The sequence below is a fragment of the Dendrobates tinctorius genome, unplaced genomic scaffold, assembly GCF_039654945.1.
Source record: "Dendrobates tinctorius isolate UK_male_01 unplaced genomic scaffold, ASM3965494v1 ptg000125l, whole genome shotgun sequence".
Lineage (NCBI taxonomy): Eukaryota > Metazoa > Chordata > Amphibia > Anura > Dendrobatidae > Dendrobates > Dendrobates tinctorius.
The window spans coordinates 13,512,583-13,532,811 of NW_027361793.1; the positions used below are offsets into that span (position 1 = coordinate 13,512,583).

The following is a 20,229-nucleotide window of genomic DNA, read 5'->3' on the forward strand; positions in this document are numbered from 1 at the left end:
GCTGGACCTCGGATATCGAGATGGAGGCACCTAGGCCAAAGGCTCTGGCGAGAACCAGCTGACAGTGCTGGAACCCGGGTGGGTAGCAGAAGGTACCCATCCAAAGCAAAGTAGCCAGGCCGCAGTTACCGAAACCCACAGGCCTAAAGGGGGTCCATGTCCCATTGGCACTACGGATCCAGCCTTCAGTGCCAGTTCCCGCAGCCCACATAGGAGTCACCTAAACTGCAGGTACTGTAGAGTCGGCTAACCCGGCCGCAAGACGACAGGACAACGGATTGGTGGCATAGTGACCTTGACACTACCCGGAAACAGCTGGCGTGCTGGAACCAGGCTGGGCAACAGGGAGTACCCGTGCCAAAGACACTGCCGAGAACCAACTGGCGTTGTTGGAACCCAGGGACAATCATGGTGAAGGCCGAGGCCTACTTGGTGGTAGTTTTAGATTGTTTGTAGGCTACAACAGACTGTCAACGTGCTCCAATTAGGCATCTGTCTCCACTCTGTTTCCAGGATTTCACGTGACCACCAACACCGCCAGTTTATGCGTACAGTAGCCGTCTGCCCAATCCACACGTTCCTGTGTTACTTGGGTTCTGTAATGTCAGCAGATCCCCTGATGTGTGTCTGCCAATGTCTCCTGCTCTGTCCACATTCCCACCACTTGCAGTGGGAAGGTGGACAGCGCAGGAGACAGTGCCAGACACACACAGGGGGATCAGCTCACGTAACAGAACACCAGGAACACAGGAACAAGTGTGGAATGCGTGGACGGCAACTGTGAGCAGGAATTGGCGGTGTTGGAGGTCAGGGGAAATACTAGAGGCAGAGTGGAGATAGAGGCCAAAAGAGACAATGTTTAAATCTGAAGTGGTTACAATTTGGAGGCAGCAGCAGTTTGCCCTCCACACAGCAGGGGATCAGCTGACGTTACCGACCCCCACTTTCACATGAACGAGTGTTTTTTTCTGTGTGGACAGCACTTCCGAGCACCAACTGGCGTTGTTGGAACCCAGGGACAATCATGGTGCAGGCCGAGGCCTACTAGGAGCCAGGTGTAAATCGGAGGTATTTTGACTTTGGAGGGAGCAGGACACTTGCGTGGACGGCAACTGTGAGCAGGAACTGGCGGTGTTGGAGGTCAGGGGAAATACTAGAGACAGTGGAGACAGAGGCCAAATCAGAGAATGTTTAAATCTGAAGTAGTTACAATTTGGAGGCAGCAGCAGTTTGCCCTCCACACAGCAGGGGATCAGCTGACGTTACTGAACCCCACTTTCACATGAACGTGTGTGTTTTTCTGTGTGGACAGCACTTCCGAGCACCAACTAGCGTTGTTGGAACCCAGGGACAATCATGGTGCAGGCCGAGGCCTACTAGGAGCCAGGTGTAAATCGGAGGTATTTTGACTTTGGAGGGAGCAGGACACTTGCGTGGACGGCAACTGTGAGCAGGAACTGGCGGTGTTGGAGGTCAGGGGAAATACTAGAGACAGTGGAGACAGAGGCCAAATCAGAGAATGTTTAAATCTGAAGTAGTTACAATTTGGAGGCAGCAGCAGTTTGCCCTCCACACAGCAGGGGATCAGCTGACGTTACTGAACCCCACTTTCACATGAACGTGTGTGTTTTTCTGTGTGGACAGCACTTCCGAGCACCAACTAGCGTTGTTGGAACCCAGGGACAATCATGGTGCAGGCCGAGGCCTACTAGGAGCGAGGTGTAAAGCAGAGGTATTTTGACTTTGGAGGGAGCAGGACACTTTGCCCTCCACACAGCAGGGGATCAGCTGACGTTACTGACCCCCACTTTCACATGAACGAGTGTTTTTTTCTGTGTGGACAGCACTTCCGAGCAACAACTGACGATGGTGGAGCCCGGGATAGTCATTTTGTAGGCTGAGGCCTACTTGGAGGCAGTTTAAGATAAGACGTTGTTTGAATTTGGAGGCAGCAGGAGAGTTTGCCGTACACACAGCAGGGGATGAGCTGACGTTACCGAACCCCACTTACACATGAGCGAGTGTTTTGTCTGTGTGGACAGCACTTCTGAGCACCAACTGGCGGTGTCGGAGCCCAGGGAAAATCACATAGTAGGCTGAGGCCTACTTGGTGGCAGTTTTCGATTGTTTCTAGACTACTACTAACTGTCAACGTACTCCAATTAGGCCTCTGTCTTCACTCTGTTTCGAGTATTTCCTCTGGCTTCCAACCACGCCAGTTGCTGCTCTGAAATGCCATCTGCACAACCCACACTTGTTCCTGTGTTACTGGGGTTCTGTAACAGCAGCTTCTCCCTAGAGGTGAGTCAGGCAATGTCTCCTGCTCTGTCCACTTTTCCACTACAAGTAGTGGGAATGTAGACAACGCAGGAGACATTGCCGGACTCACCTCTGGAGATGAGCAGATGTTACAGGACTCAGGTAACACAGGAACAAGTGTGGATTGTGCAGACGGCACTTGAGAGCAGAAACAGGCGGTGTTGTAGGCCGGAGGAAATACTCAAAACAGAGTGGAGACAGAGGGCAAATCAGAGAACATATTAAATCAGAAGTAGTCAGAAGTTGTAGGCAGCAGGAGAGTTTGCCGTACACACAGCAGGGGATCAGCTGACGTTACCGAACCCCACTTACACATGAGCGAGTGTTTTGTCTGTGTGGACAGCACTTCTGAGCAACAACGGGCGTTGCTGTAGCCCAGGAAATAAAGTTCAGTTCATAGAAACATGAACACAACAGGAGACCTGGATCCTGTTGCCAGCCAATTATTTATTCTGGAAGAGGACTGGCAAATTCAGGTGAGATCCAGGCCTTGTTCATTTTCACAAAAGTAAGCCGGTCAACATTATCGGCGGATTGTCGCGTGCGACGGTCTGTTACCACACCACCTGCAGCACTAAAGACACGTTCCGATAATACACTGGCAGCAGGGCAAGCCAGCACCTCCAATGCATACTGGCTAAGGTCTGGCCATGTATCCAGCTTAGAGACCCAATACTTGAACGGGGAAGAGCCGTCTGGGAGTACACTAACAGGGCAAGACAAGTAGTCTGTCACCATCTGACGGAAACGTTGCCTCCTGCTGACTGGAGCCGTCTGTGATGGTGTAGCCGTTTGTGGCGGTCCCACAAAACTTTTCCACATTTGGGCCATACTGGCCTTGCCTTGTCCTGCGGCACTGCCTCTGCTACCTCTTTGTGCAGAGCTTCCTCTACTGCCTCTACCCACATGGCTGTTTTGAAAAGCGCTACCAGCAACACTTGCGGGGGGAATGGAGAACATGATGGCCTGCACAAGTGTTTCTTGGTACTCCCGCATTTTACGCTCCCGGTTCAACTGTGGTATGAGGCTTTGTAAGTTGTCCCGGTAGCGAGGATCTAGGAGGGTGTACACCCAATAATCAGCCGTGTGGAGAATGTTGGCGATGCGGCGGTCATTTAACAAGCACTGCAGCATGAAATCAACCATGTGCTGCAGACTCTAGGCGAACCTTGTGCAGCAGTGCATCAAGATCCGGATAGTCCCTCAGAAAGCTCTGCACGGCCAAATTCAGCACTTGTGCCAGACATGGTATGTGAGTGAGGTTGCCTAGACCCAGAGCTGCCACTAGATTTCGGCCATTGTCACTCACTACCAAACCTGGCTGGAGATTCGCTGGCACAAACCACACATCGCTCTCCTGCTTGATGGCATTCCAGAGCTCCTGTGCTGTGTGGCTCCGATTCCCCCAAAGAAATTAATTTAAGGACGGCCTGTTGACGTTTGGCCACACCTGTGCTCATATCTGGCCTAACAGGCTCATGCAGTGCTGATTCCGAGGAACTAGAGTAGGAGGAGGACTCAATATGTACAGACTGCATTCCTGTAATCCTTGGAGTTGGCAGAATACGTACAGAGCCACTCTCCAGATCTGTACCCGGCTCCACAACTTTGACGAAATGGGCAGTGAGGGAAAGGTATCGTCCCTGTCCATGGCTATTGGTCCACGCATCGGTGGTCAGGTGGACCTTGCTACTGACTGCGTTTAGTAGCGCATTTTTAATTTTTCCCTCCACATGCTTTTGCAGGGCAGGGACGGCTTGCCTGCTGAAATAAAAGCGGCTGGGCACATTGTATTGTGGTACTGCCAATGACATCAAGTTCCGGAAGGTGTCAGTCTCCACCAGCCTGTATGCCAGCATCTCAAGGGCCAGTAGTTTGGCAATGCCGGCATTCAGAGCCAGTGCTCGGGGATGGTTTGCCGAGTATGGCCGCTTTTTCTCCCATGCCTGTGCTACCGATTGCTGGTGAGTGGCCTGGGAGTGTGCTGATGACTGAGAACGTGGTTCAGTGGGTGGAATTTCACTGGGTCTCTGGACAACAGTGGCAGAGGTTCTTCCATGGCGTTCCAGTGAGGAAGCAGAACCAGCTGTGTGTGAGCTGGAGGAAGAGGCCCCAACACGAGCTGAAGAGGTGGTAGGTGCTGCTGAAGGTTGGCCTACATCTTCAGTGTGTCTGTGTAACTCCACCTCGTGCTTGGTACGCACATGTTTCCACATATTTGTGGTATTGAGGTTGCTCACATTTTTCCCTCGTTTAACTTTCTGATGACACAGCTTGCATTTGACAAAGCAAATGTCATCTGCAACTGTGTCAAAAAAAGACCACGCACTGCAAGTCCTGGGAGCGCCCGTTTTCTGTTTTGGAAGAGGATTGCTCCTCACGGGTGCCAAAGTGGAGGCTACAGGCAACCAAGTCTGCCCCCGCCCTCTCCCTCCTCTTTTGGCCGTTTGGGGAATCTCTTCCTCAGAGCTGCTCCCACCACCTTCCTGTGGCTGACGCCATAATGGGTCAAGGACCTCATAATCTCCACTCCCCTCTTCAAGCACCAGCTGGTCCTGGGTTGTCTCGCCAGCACCGTACGCACCAGAAATTGGCAACTGAGTCTCATCATCAGATGAGTACTGAGGTGTGCTGACAATAGGCACTGGCCCACCCGCCTCTTCAGATTCAGAGGGACAAAGCAGTTGCGCATCATTGCACACTCCCTCTTCTTCACGCTCTAGAATGCTGCTTGGCTGGCCACCTCTTTCCAAGCCAACAGATTCTGAGAACAGAAGTAAAGATTGAGATGGCTCCTGTCCAGGGCTCTCAGACTGCCTGGGCAATTTGGCAGGTGGTGAAGAGACAGATGGTTGCTCTTCAGTGCTCTGGCCCTGGGAGGATGCGGAAGTCATTGAAGTGGATGCGTTAGCTGCCATCCATCCGACAACGGCTTCAATTTGTTCGTCACGCAGCAGTGGGGTATGGCGAGGTCCTACAAAGCTGCGCATGAAGGACTGTTGCCTGGTAAAAGTGGGGGATGCCGGGTCACTTGTGGCCGCAGCAGACACCGAATCCCCACGTCCTCTCCCTGCTGAATCCCCCCGTCCTCTCCCTGCTGAAACTCCACGGCCACGACCACGTGCCTTACTCCCTTCCTTCTTCATCTTGGTAGACTGATAAAGATAGGCAGAAAAGTAAAAAAGGGGGGCTTAGTGTTCTTATTCCTGAACACCTGCTAACCAGTATAAGAAACACTAATTTTGCTAATAGTGTGTGTACTACACTTTAATATGATCTAATGTGGCCTACACAACTCTAAAGTGGAGTGTTTGGTGAATTTTATTTCCTTTTTTTTTTGGGGGGGGGGGGAAAATAAAAGGATGTGACCAAAGTTTGAAAGCTATAGTATCACAAACTTTTTGGAGCGATTACAATGCAGGAAGCTAACCTACAACGCAATTGATGAGGCTCCAAAAAATAGGGTGATACTAGTCTGGCTGGCCCTGAAGGGCACAAGCCAGCAAAAAGGCTCCTCTATCTAATCCTATATAGTGTTTGCAACCAACCAATGACAATGGATGCGGATGGAACCACACTAATATATGAGCAAAAATCTGGACAAATTAGCTGCAAAAAAAGGACTATGTATGTGGCAGTGACGCACGCTGAGCGGACTACAACCAGCGGTGGCTGTAGAACACACTGCAACGTGAGCTGCACTCACACACAGAGAGACCTATCAGACAGCCAAAAACAGTGCAGAGAAATGGGCTATAGCACTGAAAGGCTGCTGAAAGGCTCCACTGTCCACTCCTTTAGTGTTTGCAACCAACGTATATGGATACGTATGGAAGCACACTATACAGGAGAAAAAAAAGCAGCAATAAAAGAAAAATGTGTATGAGGCAGAGACACACGCTGGGCGGCCTACAAGCAGACGTGCCTGCAGGACACACTGCACAGCGTGGGTCTGCACTCACACAGCCCTTGCAGACAGCTATTAAAACAGCGCTGCTGGGCTACAAAAATGCTACAGTGGTGGATTATGTAGCCTGGGTAGAGCAATAGATATGTTTGATGATCGCTATTTCTAACTGTCCCTCACAGTCTTCAACAGCAGCCTGTCCCTAACTGAATTCACAGCAGAGTGTACCCGAAATGGCGGCTGCTGCGGTTTTTATAGTGCATCATGACATCATTTCACCAGCCAATCACAGCCATGCCAGTAGTTAACATGCCTAACAGGATGTGCCCACACTTCTGAGGATCCCCATTGGCTGAATCAAATCGAGCGGGCTCCTAGCATTATGGGAACTTCCGATTCCGGTATTCGATATGAAAAAAGTATCGGAACTAAGTATCGGAATTCTGATACAGCGAATATCGGCCGATACCCGATACTTGCGGTATCGGAATGCTCAACACTACTCATAGGTGTTCATTTGGGTTCAGATCAGGAGACACTTGGCTAGTGAATCACTTGCACCTTCATCCTCTTCAGAAATGCAACCGATGTGTGTTTTAGATTATTGTCATATTGGAAAAGTGCATATCTTCCAAGAGCACTGAGTGATGGCAGTAGCTTCTCTTTCATTATAGATCAGATCTGTGAATTCATGATCTCATCAATTAAATGTAGCTCCCCAACAGTAGCAGCACTCATGAAGCCCCACATGAGGACACTGTCACCACCATGTTTCTGTCACGTCGCCGTCGGACTCGGGGGCTGGTGTTCCGGCCTCGGCCACTGGGATGCGCCGGACTGTCACGTCGCCATCAGACTCGAGGGCTGCTGTTCCTGCCTCGGCCACTGGGAGGCGCCGGACTTCTTCGACTGGTGGTGCCGGCGACAGGAGGGCTATGTCCTCATGTGGGTCCGCTCCTTTGATGCATGCCTCTGTCGTTGGGCATCGCCGTGGTTCTCCCGTGGGTGATGGTGGTGACAGAGAAGGGGCTCCTGCGCAGTCATCTGGTGGGCGCAGGCTTCGCTCCTCTGTCAGAGGTGAAGGGGATGGTGCATCGCCATCTGGCCTGGTTCTGGGGGCGGTCCAGATGAGGTCATCAGACTGTGAGCCTGTGAGGAATAGCCTTATCCTTTAAATACTTTGGGGCCTGTCCTGCAGGCTGCCAGATATAGTCTTGGTTTCCCCAGTGTGCTAGTGTTTAATTTGCTATTCTTGACTGCGACCTTTGACTGGATTTCTGACCCCTCTTCAGCCTGCCGATTTTGTACCTCTGCTGCTCTCCCAGTGACTGACCTTGGCCTGGATTTTGACTCTGCTTCAGCCTGCCGATTTTGTACCTCTGCTTCTTTCCCGGTGACTCTGTCCTTGGCCTGGATTTTGACACTGCTTCAGCCTGCTGATTTTGTACCACTGCTGCCCGCCTGGTTTTGACTTGGACTCCTGACTTAGATTTCGGTCCCGTTTATTAATCCCTTCCTGCTCTTGTTCGCTGCTCTTATAGGCAGCTACCTCTTAGGCTCTGCTGTAATTCCAGATCCCTGTATAGGGGGTAAAGGGTATCAGGGTTTCTCGGGGTGCTGTCTTACTTGCAGCTCAGACTCGCACCAGACGGACGTCACCGTTTCATTGTAGGCACCATGAATTTTTCTAAATGCCTGGTTCCTACAAAAAACGTGGTGGCATAATGCTTAGAGCTGCATCAGTGCTGCTGGTGTCCAGGATCATGACTTCTCACATGTACTGCTTTAAGTGCCCTTGGTAGACGTTCACTTTTCCAACGTGACAATGATCCAAAACACACTTGTTGCATTTATGAAGAATAGGGTGAAAATGATTCAGTGGCCAAAAATGTCTCCTAATCATAGAATGGTAGAGTTGGAAGGGACCTCCTGCGCCATCTGGTCCAACCCCCTGCTCAAAGCAGGATTCACTAAATTATCCCAGATGTTTGTCCAGCTTCTGTTCGAAGACTTCTATTGAAGGAGAGCTCACTACCTCTTGTGGCAGCCTGATCCACTCATTGATCACCCTAACTGTCAAAATGTTTTTTTTTTAATATCTAATCCGTGTCTCCTCCCATTCAGTTTCATCCCAATGCTTCTAGTGTTTCCTTGTGGAAATGAGAATAAAGATGATCCTTCTACAATGGCAGCACGGTGGCTCAGTGGTTAGCACTGCAGCCTTGCAGCACTGAAGTCCTGGGTTCACATCCCACCAAGGACAACATCTGCAAGGAGTTTGCATGTTCTCCCCATGTTTGCGTGGGTTTTCTCCGGGTACTCCGGTTTCCTCCCACATTCCAAAGACATACTGATAGGGAATTTAGTTTGTGAGCCCCTTCGGGGACAGCGATGATAATGTGTGCAAACTGTAAAGCACTGCGGAATATGTTAGCGCTATAAAAATAAAGATTATTATTATTAATGTAACATCCCTTCAGCTATTTGTAGACAGCTATTAAGTCTCCTCTCACTCTTCTCTTTTGCAAGCTAAACATTCCCAAATCCTGCAACCGTTCCTCATAGGGCATGGTTTGTAGACCGGTCACCAACCATTCTGGTCGCTCTTCTCTGAACTTGATCCAATTTGTTGATGTCTTTTTTAAAATGTGGTGCCCAAAACTGGACACAGTATTCCAGATGAGGTCTGACCAAAGAGGAGTAGAGGGCAATAATGACTTCACATGATCTAGACTGTATGCTTTTGTTAATACATCCTAGAATTGTATTTGCCTCTTTTGCTGCTGCATCACACTGTTGACTCATGTTCAGTCTGTGATCTATTAATATACCCAAGTCTTTTTCACTTGTGCTGTTGCTTAGCCCTATTCCTCCCATTCTGTATATGCTTTTTCATTTTTTATTGCCCAGATGTAGTACTTTGCATTTTTCTCTGTTAAAAGCCATTCTGTTAGTTGCTGCCCACTGCTCCAGTTTATTTATATCTTTTTGAATCCTCTCTCTCTTCTCTAGTATTAGCCATCCCTCCTAGCTTTGTGTCGTCGGCAAATTTAATCAGTTTACCCTCAATTCCTTCATCTAAATCATTGATAAAGATGTTGAACAATACAGGGCTCAGGACAGAGCCCTGTGGTACCCCACTTGAGACATTCTTCTAACTGGATGTGCAGCCATTTACGACCACTCTTTGGGTCCAATCACTAAGTTAGTTATGAATCCACCTAACAGTTGCCTTGTATATTCCATACATTTTTTTATAAGGATTGTGTGAGATACTTTGTCAAATGCTTTGCTGAAGTCAAGATATACTATATCTACAGCATTTCCCTGATCCACCCAGTCAGTGATTCTGTCATAGAAGGAAATTAAGTTAGTCTGACATTACTTATTAGTTACAAACCCAATATCAGGAGAAACCGCCAGGTGAGCACTTACCAGCAGTTTCAGCAGAATATCAGGAGAAACCGCCAGGTGAGCACTTACTAGCAGATTCAGCAGCCCTGTCAGTGAGAGCCTGGAGCCTCTGACGGCCTGTGACAGCTGTAATTACAGTGTCTGGGAGCTGGGCAAGATGACAGCAGTACAGCAGGGCTGGAAGGATCAGAATGCCTGGTGGTGAGTGTACAGACAGGACCTGCAGTCATGTGACCACAGGGGGCGGGGCTTAGTGTCCTGCTACTGGAGATGCGTTCATGATGCTACAGGGACCCTTGAGCAGAGGAGAGGGGAAAGGGGGTCACCGTACATCAGAGAAAGGATGGGGCACCAGAGGGAGACGAAATCCAAGACAAGCCGAGGTCAGTAAACGAGAGAGGCAACGCAGTACACAGGGAGCAGGCTAATCAGGAATAGTCAGGGATGTAGCAAGAGTCAGAAACCAGGGAAGCAAATACACAGTACGGAATCAAAAAGCAAACTCACAACGGGAGACAGAACTGGGTCAGAACCATACAAACATGCTATAGCACAGGCACAAGGCACAGGCACACAGAGGTCGACACATTTAGCCAAGGGTCAAAGTATAACCAACAAAGGATGGCCCCACAATGAGGCTATAAAAAGCCTCAGAGAAAACCAAAAGGAGGCCATCCGGGCTAACCCTTAACACACCCAACCCACTCACCAGCAAACCATGACACCCATGTTGACTGTTTAATCACTTCATTCTTATCCAGGTACTTACATATATGTTGTTTAAAAATTTGTTTAAAGATCTTTCATGGTATAGAAGTCAGACTCATCGGCCTATAGTTCCCTGGGTCCACCATCTTGCCCTTTTTGAAGATAGGAACAACATTTGCTCTTCTCCAGTGTTCTGGGACTTCTCCTGTTCTCCAAGACTTTTCAAAGATTATGGAGAATGGTTGAAAAATTTCTTCTGCTATCTCCTTCAGTACTCTGGGGTGTAATTCATCTGGACCTGGAGACTTGAATTAATTTAGGATAGCTAAGTGTTTCCTTACTATCTTTCTGTTTATAGATATTCTGGATTCTTCTATTCCCTTAATAGGACAGTGAAGATCAGTTGATGTTACATTTCCTTTCTGAGAGAAAACAGTTGCAAATCTTGATCTGATCTCATCTGAAACACGGGGAATTCTGAATAGACAAGTTGAGCATCACTCTCCATCCAGCAAGACAGATGTTGCAATATGTCCCCAGTTTATTCATTCCATGCCTAGAAGACTTGGTGCTGTCCTTAAAAATTGTGGAGGTCGCACAAAATACTAGATGAAATCATTTTTGATATGAGGTGTATTCATTTTTGCATGAACTAATTTGAGTAAAACTGAAGATTTTGTAATGAAAATGATATTATTAGCCTCTCATGTTATGGGTTAAAAAATGTTCTACGAAACGTAGTCTTGTCAAAATTATGGAAATAGTTCTTGTGTTCAGTGAGATTTCGATTAAATTTTTTTTTTTTTAAAAGGGTGTTTCTAATTTATGCTGAGCACTGTTCATGTATGTGTGTGTGTTATGTGTATATACATATATGTGTGCATGTGATGTTTGTTATACTTATTTGTGTGCTCTCCTCATTTATAAAGACATGAGCTATATGTAAGCAAGTCTTCAGTCTACCAACGAATGAGCAGAATGATGCTCATTCATCGAGTGATTGAAATGTTAAGTCTTTGTTTTTGGCTGCACATTGCCCGGTGTATATGATATGGGGACCAAATTATCTACTAAGTATTGTTCTGTCCCCATCATTCTTAATCAGCCTGTGTAAAGAGGCCGGGAAACGAGCGCCAAATTATTGAATGTAGTCAGCTGCACTCATTTAACCTTCTGAAATATTCTTGTATAGATGTGCCATAAATGTTTTGTGTAATGGTTCAATAGGTTAACATTTCGGGCTTCACTAACTTTTTAGGGTCACACCTTTATCTCAAATCAGTCCTGATGACATAGAGACAGTTTTGATCAGTGGGGATTCTTGTGCAGTGTCCTCCTCTTAGTTGTAAAGTGGAGGTGGAGAAGCACTCAGCGGCGCCATGTTCTCCAGAACTGAAGATGGGCTCAACAGAAATTCTCTGAGCACATCTTCAGTCTCTCATGTCAATGACCATTAAAAGTGGAAATCTGGTGTCGTCCGCCTGTTTACTTGTTTTTTGTACTTTTATAAATCTTCCTTATTGCATTATCAGTATTTTGGCTGCTATATACAAACTATGAAGGCTAATAATAGATGAAGAAAATAATAATATTATACAATAAAATGAGCCTGACAAGATGTTGATCAGCGTTGTTTAATTTTGATATGTCTTCAGGATGGACCATCCTCCTTTACATTGGATATTAGTTTTCTTACCAGTGGACTATCTTCATATGTTGGTTTCCAAATGTTTTATTGGATCCTCTTTCATCCTGCTATATTTAAATGATTACTGCTCTCACATATTCATCATCTACATCATGGATCCTTATTGATGACGTATTATGCCGAGCAACAGAGAGGAGATTGTATAGACTTGTCAAGTGATGTTAATTGCTTTTGCCTGGAAAATAACATTATTTCAAACTTTGGATGTATTGAAATTGAAGTAACCAGTTACATAAAGAAGAAAGTTCTGAAGATATTAAACCTGTCAGACCTAGAGTGATGTTTGCAGAGGGTCTGAACACTTTACTGTTGGTGCTAATTGCTGGACAGACGTTTGTAAACCAAATCAAGAAGTGTCCAATTTTACTGGATTTAGTTGACTTTGTGATTTATTTTGTTACTGAAAGGCATTGGACTCAATGAATTGTATGTTTCCCTCATTATTGCTAAGTATGGTAATTATATCTTAATTACAAAATGAAAGATTATAGTATGTTCCTTACCATATTAATATGACTTAGACTCTTTCACATCATGTTAGCATACAGTCGAGAACACGCATCATAAGGTCCCATTGTAAAGAGGAAAAAGCAGATGTATAGCTACCTGTGCACTTTAGGACTAGTTGGTTTAGTTAATTAAGTATAAGTGTGCCAATACATCCCCTCCGTTATAGCCTGCAGGACAATCTTCGATATACATTGGGTTAGTGACGATTTATCACTATTTTCGGCTTGTGTACAAGAACCCCATCCCCGTGCATACACTGAGTGCCTGGCTACCTTTGTAACGTACCTCCAGTTTCACAAGGAAATGATAATAGTACAGGCGTCCGCAGTGTAATAGTTTTTCTCAATGACTGTTCTGGTGACCCGCAGTACAGGCCGACAGAAGTCTGCGTACTTCACGGAACTATGCAGCGTCCTGCCTGTCACCGTTAGCCACCGTTTTCAGGGCAGGAGCTAGTGTTGTAAAATCCTAAGACTTTCTTCCGCTATGAAGACGGTAGTCTAGCAGTAGGTATAGGGCGCTGCACAGCTTAGTGTAGCCCGCAGCATGGACTTTGGGCGTCCACACTCCGCAATAGTTAGGGATTTATAAAAATTATTATAAAGCAGAGTCCTTCAATAAAATCCTTTTCTTGTGAAAGTGTTAGTGCACTTTAAAAGGGGTTGTAAGCTACTTACAAGAGTTATAAAGAATCCTTGAGGTGTTAAAAAATTAAAAAATACACCCACCTTCTGGATGCTCACTACTTTTCTGTGCTTTGGCCGCATTCCCCGCCTGTCTCCTGGCTACAAAAAGCTAGGAGAGAAGAATGCTGCTGAAGTGGCAGGGAGAATGTGTGTGTGTGTGTGTGTGTGTGTGTGTGTGTGTGTGTGTGTGTGTGTGTGTGTTTTATTTTTTTTACTTTAGCACCACCTTTCACCCACTTTTAAGACAATTTTAAGTAGTGTACTACTTCTTTAAAGGTGGTGTCATAAGAAAAGTTGCAGTCTCTCTTTGTGACTGCAGACTGCTGAGCTGTGCTTGCGTGTGTTTCCCAAGATATCACAGTTTTCCATGAAAGTGGGTTTCCCGTGACCGCACTTATGTGATATGTGTACTTGAAGTTCTGCATTCGTGTGGTGAGATGACCGCACACTGCCATGAAGAATTTAGGGGAATCGTGAAAATGTGCACATTGCACACTGTCGTGATTTAGAAGCCTACGGTTACTCTCAGTGACTGCAGACTTCTCCTATGAGGAGGAACAACCCCATTAAAGGCCACATAATGCTTTTTAGTTTTTTTCCCATCTAAAAATCAACTAGATAAATGCAAGGAGGAGGAAAGAGAATGCTTATTTATTTCTGAAGTTGCAGGCCCACAAGCACAATACATCCCTAATAAACTTGTCTTATAGCAAACATTTAACAACATGGAGTAAATGATCTTTTCCAGGTACGCAGTTACATATGTCCAGATTTTTCAGTTTGAACTTTGTGACTAGCGCCATCAGACAAACCGTTCACCTAATAACACTGACAGATATGAGATTACAAATCAAATAATGTAGTAAATAAAGTTGTGAAACTTAATGTATTTCTTTTGTTGTATACTACTTATACATTTTTGCTTTTCAAGTGAAAATGTTCAAATCGTGGAGCAGCCAGGAAACGGCAGACCCCCAGGGCATTACAGACAAGGATACTGCAGTTGTTGCCAAGTACATTACATTAACCTAGAAAAGGTAAGCTTACAACAGAGGCGCTGTAAGGAATGAAGCTGTATTTGCACGTATCGTAATAATGTGCAGCGTGCAGGAGGACATGGCTTCTGCTACTCTTAGGGTATGTGCACACGTAGTTTTTAGTCTCCGGATTTTGTAGAGAAAACCGCAGGAAATCCGCAGGACAAAGTGCTGCGGTTTATCTGCGGATTATCTGCGTTTTTTCTGCGGTTTTGCCCTGCGGTTTTGCCCTGCGGTTTTACACCTCATAATGGATGAGGTGTAAAACCGCAGCGTTTCTGCACCAAACAATTGACATGCTGCGGATTGTAAACCGCAGCAAAACCGCGCGGAAAAAAACGCAGCATGTGCACAGCTTTTTTTTATTTCCATAGGAAATAAAGGTACTGTAAAACGCAGCAAAATCTGCTGTGGACCCGCAGAGCCAAAAACGCTGCGGAAACGCAGCAGAATCCGCAGCGTGTGCACATACCCTTACATTATTTCTATTGCATGCTTTGAGAAGTCAAAGTTGTAGCTAGTAATTGGATTTTGTGCAGTTTATGCATCTTCTAATTAAGATTTTCCTTTTAATCATAGTGAGTCCCGGAAGTTTAAGGCTATGTGCACACGGTGCAGATTCTGTGCAGTTCTGCAGCAGATTTGGCCCTGCAGAACTGCAAGTGATGTACAGTACCATTTAAGTTTATGTAAAACAAAAAACGCTGTGCACATGCTGCAGATTTTTCCGTGCAGATTTGGTGCAGATTTAAAACTGCAGCATGTCACTTCTTTTGTGCAGTTCTGCAGCAGTTTTTCATCTGCTCCATTATAGAAATCCGCAGGTGAAAACTGCAGGGGAAATCCGCACAAAATCTGCACTAAATCTACACTAAAACTGCAGGTAAAACGCAGGTCATTTTACCCGCAGATTTAGCAAAATCTGCGCGGAAAATTCCACAGCAGAATCCACACCGTGTGCACATAGCCTTACTCCTCCTTGTGGCTGTATGTTATGACAAATCAGTAACTTAACAATATTCTGCAAAACTAAAGATTGCATAGTCAATTTCACTAAAGGGACTAAAAAAAATCATACAAAAAATAGTTAATAAAAAAAAATTCAAATCCCTATCCCATTAAATATGTTCAATATATACAGGGTGGGCCATTTTTACGGATACACCTAAATAAATATAATGGGAATGGTTGGTGATATCAACTTCCTGTTTGTGGCACATTTAGGCTATGTGCACATGCTGCGGTTTTTGCTGCGGTTCCGCTGCGGTTTTTGCCGCAGCAGTTCTGCAGACAGTGTACAGTAGCATGTTATCCTATGGGATTTACATTCTGCTGTGCACATGCTGCGGATTTTTAACTGCGGAAAAGCTGCGGTTTTGAATCCGCAGAAAGAATTGACATGTCAATTGTTTCTGCGGATTCTGCTGTGGTTTGCCACCTCTTCCATTGTCCAGGTGGCAAACCGCAGGGCAAAACCGCAGGCCAATCCGCAGGTAAAACCGCAGGTCATTTTACCTGCGGTTCCGCAGATAAGAATCCGCAGACCAATCCGCAGTGTGTGCACATAGCCTTAGTATATGGGAGGGGGGAAACTTTTCAAGATGGGTGGTGACCATGGCGGCCATTTTGAAGTCGGCCAGTGGGAAGAGGGTCATGTGACACATCAATCTTATTGAGAATTTCACAAGAATAACAATTGTGTGTTTGGTTTTAATATAACTTTTTATTCTTTCATGAGTTATTTACAAGTTTATGACCACTTATAAAATGTGTTCAAAGTGCTGCCCATTGTGTTGGATTGTCAATGCAACCCTCTTCTCCCACTCTTGACACACTGATAGTAACACCGCAGAAGAAATGCTAGCACAAGCTTCCAGTATCCGATGTTTCAGATGCTGCACATCTCAAATCTTTGCAGCATAGACAATTACCTTCAGATTACCCCAAAGATAAAAGTCTAAGGGGGTCAGATCGGGAGACCTTGGTGGGCCATTCAACTGGCCCACGACGACCAATCCACTTTCCAGGAAACTGTTCATGTAGGAATGCTCGGACCTGACACCCAGAATTGATGGTATGGTGTGGTATATGAGGTACAAAGATAGTGGCGTCATTCTTCATCAATGGAAACCTCAATGCCACTGGATATCTGAAATTGCTACATGATGATGTGTTGCCTTCTTTATGCACTGAAGATGGCACATTCCCTGAGCTTTTCCAGCAAGATGTTGCACCACCACATTATGGGTGTCAGGTCCGAGCATTCCTACAAGGAATCTGACCCCATTAGACTAGCATTTCTTCTGCGGTGTTGCTATCAGTGTGTCAAGAGTGGGAGAAGAGGGTTGCATTGATAATCCAACACAGCACTTTGAACACATTTTATAAGTGGTCATAAACTTGTAAATAACTCATGAAAGAATAAAGTTATGTTAAAACCAAGCACACCATTGTTTTTCTTGGGAAATTCTCAATAAGTTTGATGTTGATATCACCAACCATTCCTATTTTATTTAGGTGTATCCATATAAATGGCCCACCCTGTATATGTGTGTGTGTGTGTATATATATATATATATATATATATATATATATATATATATATATATATATATATATATATATAGGATTACAGTGTCATTATCCATTACATGGTAACTTAAGCAAGCCATAATATTTTGATGGAAAGAATCGTAGTCTCTCTTGGAAGGAGAGGAAAAAAATGTAAAGTGGCCATTGGTGTGAAGGTCTGATGTTGTAGGTTGTAATAATCACCTAGGCAGGTTAACAATGTAAATATTTTTATTCCTTACGTCCATAGTCTTACAGCAATTCCGAGTAGATGGTCACAATGCAATGTCTCCAGTCCACAAGATCCCGTCGTTCCACTGCCCCTGTTCCAGGAGGTGCCCACTATCTCCCAACTTTTGGTTGGCCCACAGCTTCTGTATCGCCCACCAGTATAGTCTGTATACACAGTCCATGCTCCTCCAGATGACGGATATCACAACCCGAGCACATGTATCTCACTCTAGCCAACAACAGTCCTTGAAATACTTCCTCACATCCAGATGATGGTTATCATGACTGTTGCACATGTACCCAGCTCCATCCGACAATAACATATAGTACAGTCCCAACCAGGGTTCTTCAAACATTTTTGTGGGTTCACTGATGGGCAGAGAAGCAGGTCTGTATTCCACCAGATGGAGCCATGCATAGGGAGCCAGAGACTTTATACCCACAGCTCCCGTTCAGACATTCCTCTACAGGACTGTTGGAAGTTGGGGGGAGGTGATCCTTCATTGTTCGATTGTTCAGTTGACCTTCATGTTCGTCCTAAACTGCAGTAGACAATTCGTAATGAGCAGGCATTCACAAATTAACATACAAGAGTCTCATATGAAACAATGGCTCTGAGACACTAACAAGAGTAATGGAATGATTATTTTACCTAATTACCAATCTTGTGTCTGGCCTTATGTATGCATAAGATCCAGGCTGCATGTCTTCCTCTGCTTACTGTCAATGAATGGAAGCATTGATTCCTGAGGCTGAACTGCTGAGCAAGCATAAAACACAGCAATCAAATCTCTAATAAAGCACCACAGTAAGATCGTCATAACCAGTGCTCCATGCTGGAAAGAGTCTGCATTCCTTAGAGCTGTGGACTCCGCACTACGTGCACTGGTCCAATAGTCTTTAGAACAACGCCGGCTTCTCACATGAGGAAAAGGTTAATACAGGTTATCCCAGTGTCTTTTATTACACTGTGTGCACTTACATCTATGATTTTGGAGATTATTAAGGCAGGTAATACTGATGGACTCTGTTTCTGAGTAAAGCTGTTGTAGATGCTCCTACAGGCACAAGCGCTGCTTGTTTTACAGGTTATTATCTTATTAGAGGCACACTTACTATAGTCTTGTTGTATTCTAAGATGTTTATTTCAGCTCTTCAGATGTTAGCTGACAATTCAAGAATGAAAGGCTAGTTTTATTTTTTAACTTTGCATTTGTAAAATGAACATTGGAGAAATTGAACATAATTTTGCTTTTCCTTCTGTATTGAAAGTGCACTGATGGCTTCTTAACAAGCTGTTTTCAATTATATTTTAATGTTTTCCTAGCATCTCGCAAGTGACAATCACAAACAGCTGTCCACATGCAACAGGAACCGTTTAGGAACCAGCATGTTGATGGAGCGTTTCCTTCAGGACGTACACCAATATCACCCCCAGAATTATCATGATATTAGGTAAAACTTGGGCATCACATATTCTTTTTGTGACAATGTATGATCTAGTCGGAGGTTTATGGATAGGGATGTTGGTAATTATTTAATAACTTTCCTGCATCTGTTATATTTTCTTTTCGTGCATGAATATTTTATTCATAGTTTTCTGCAAAATTCAGATGTAAAGAAGGAAACATATCAAAAGAAGCTAAAGCAAGTAAAAATTATTGTAGATGGCATGTGCAGAAGACCAAAATATGACTACACAGGGCACAAAAGCCCAGAAAATGTAAATTATATAATACACATTAAGGCCTAAATGAAGGTGGATTCAGAAATTTTAGTCCATGGGTTCAAAATTAACCAAAGACTTGGAAAAAGCCCTGCATTTCTCAGCTGCCAGAGGGTTCTCAGTGGCCCTGCATTTCTCAGCTGCCAGAGGGTTCTCAGTGGCCTGCATTTCTCAGCAGCCAGAGGGTTCTCAGTGGCCCTGCATTTCTCAGCTTCAAGAGGGTTCTCAGTGGCCCTGCATTTCTCAGCTGCCAGAGGGTTCTCAGTGGCCCTGCATTTCTCAGCTGCGAGAGGGTTCTCAGTGGCCCTGCATTTCTCAGCTTCAAGAGGGTTCTCAGTGGCCCTGCATTTCTCAGCTGCCAGAGGGTTCTCAGTGGCCTGCATTTCTCAGCTGCGAGAGGGTTCTCAGTGGCCCTGCATTTCTCAGCTGCCAGAGGGTTCTCAGTGGCGCTGCATTTCTCAGCAGCCAGAGGGTTCTCAGTGGCCCTGCATTTCTCAGCTGCCAGAGGGTTTTCAGTGGCCCTGCATCTCTCAGCTGCCAAAGGGTTCTCAGTGGCCCTGGATTTGTCAGCTGCTAGAGGGTTCTCAGTGGCCCTGCATCTCTCAGCTGCTAAAGGGTTCTCCGTGGTCCTGCATCTCTCAGCTGCCAGAAGGTTTTCAGTGGCGCTTCATTTCTCAGCTGCCAAAGGGTTCTCAGTGGTGCTGCATTTCTCAGCTGCCAGAGTGTTTTCAGTGGCCCTGCATCTCTCAGCTGCCAGAGCGTTCTCAGTGGCCTTCATTACTCAGCTGCTAGAGGGATCTCAGTGTCCCTGCATCTCTCAGCTGCCCTGCATCTCACAGCCTACTTCATTTTCTTGGTAGCCAGTGGAGAGCGACACTGGTGGATTTAGGCAGGATTCATTTAAAATCGGGTTGTACGCTCCAGTTTTTAAAGGGAACCTGTCAGCAGGATTGTGCACAATAACCTACAGACAGTGCCATGTCGGCGCTGTTATACTTATTACAATGATACCTTGGTTGATGAAATCAGTATGAATACCTAATCAGAGCACTACATGAAAAGCCCCCCCACACAGGCCGCCCTGAAGAACAAGAATCACATATTAAGGCTGTGTGCACACGATGCGATTTTTAAGCGTTTTTGCCGCGATTTTCGGGCGAGAAAACGCTGCGAAACCGTTTAAAAATCGTGTACAGAACGTACCCCATGCATTCCTATGGCATTCCGCACATGCTGTGCTAATGCTGCGCTTTTTTCCGCGGCGGAATCGCATCGCGGAAAAAATTGCAGCATGGTCATTCTTTTGTGCGGAATCGCAAAGAATTGCCGCGATTCCGCACCCATAGGAATGCATGAGAATCGCTTACTTCCCGCATGTGGCTATGTCCACCATGCGGGAAGTTAAGCATCTC

General features: G+C 45.6%; 1 protein-coding gene across 3 annotated transcripts in view; it reads left to right on the top strand.

Annotated features, from left to right (window-relative positions):
• ZDBF2 (zinc finger DBF-type containing 2) overlaps positions 1 to 20,229 on the top strand; it is a 134,889-nt gene that overhangs the window by 89,267 nt on the left and 25,393 nt on the right. For all 3 annotated transcript variants that reach the window (XM_073541889.1, XM_073541891.1, XM_073541890.1), the window contains 2 exons: positions 14,184 to 14,289; positions 18,419 to 18,546. In XM_073541889.1, coding sequence (XP_073397990.1) covers positions 14,184 to 14,289; positions 18,419 to 18,546 — 234 coding nt within the window. The remainder of the gene's footprint in view (positions 1 to 14,183; positions 14,290 to 18,418; positions 18,547 to 20,229) is intronic.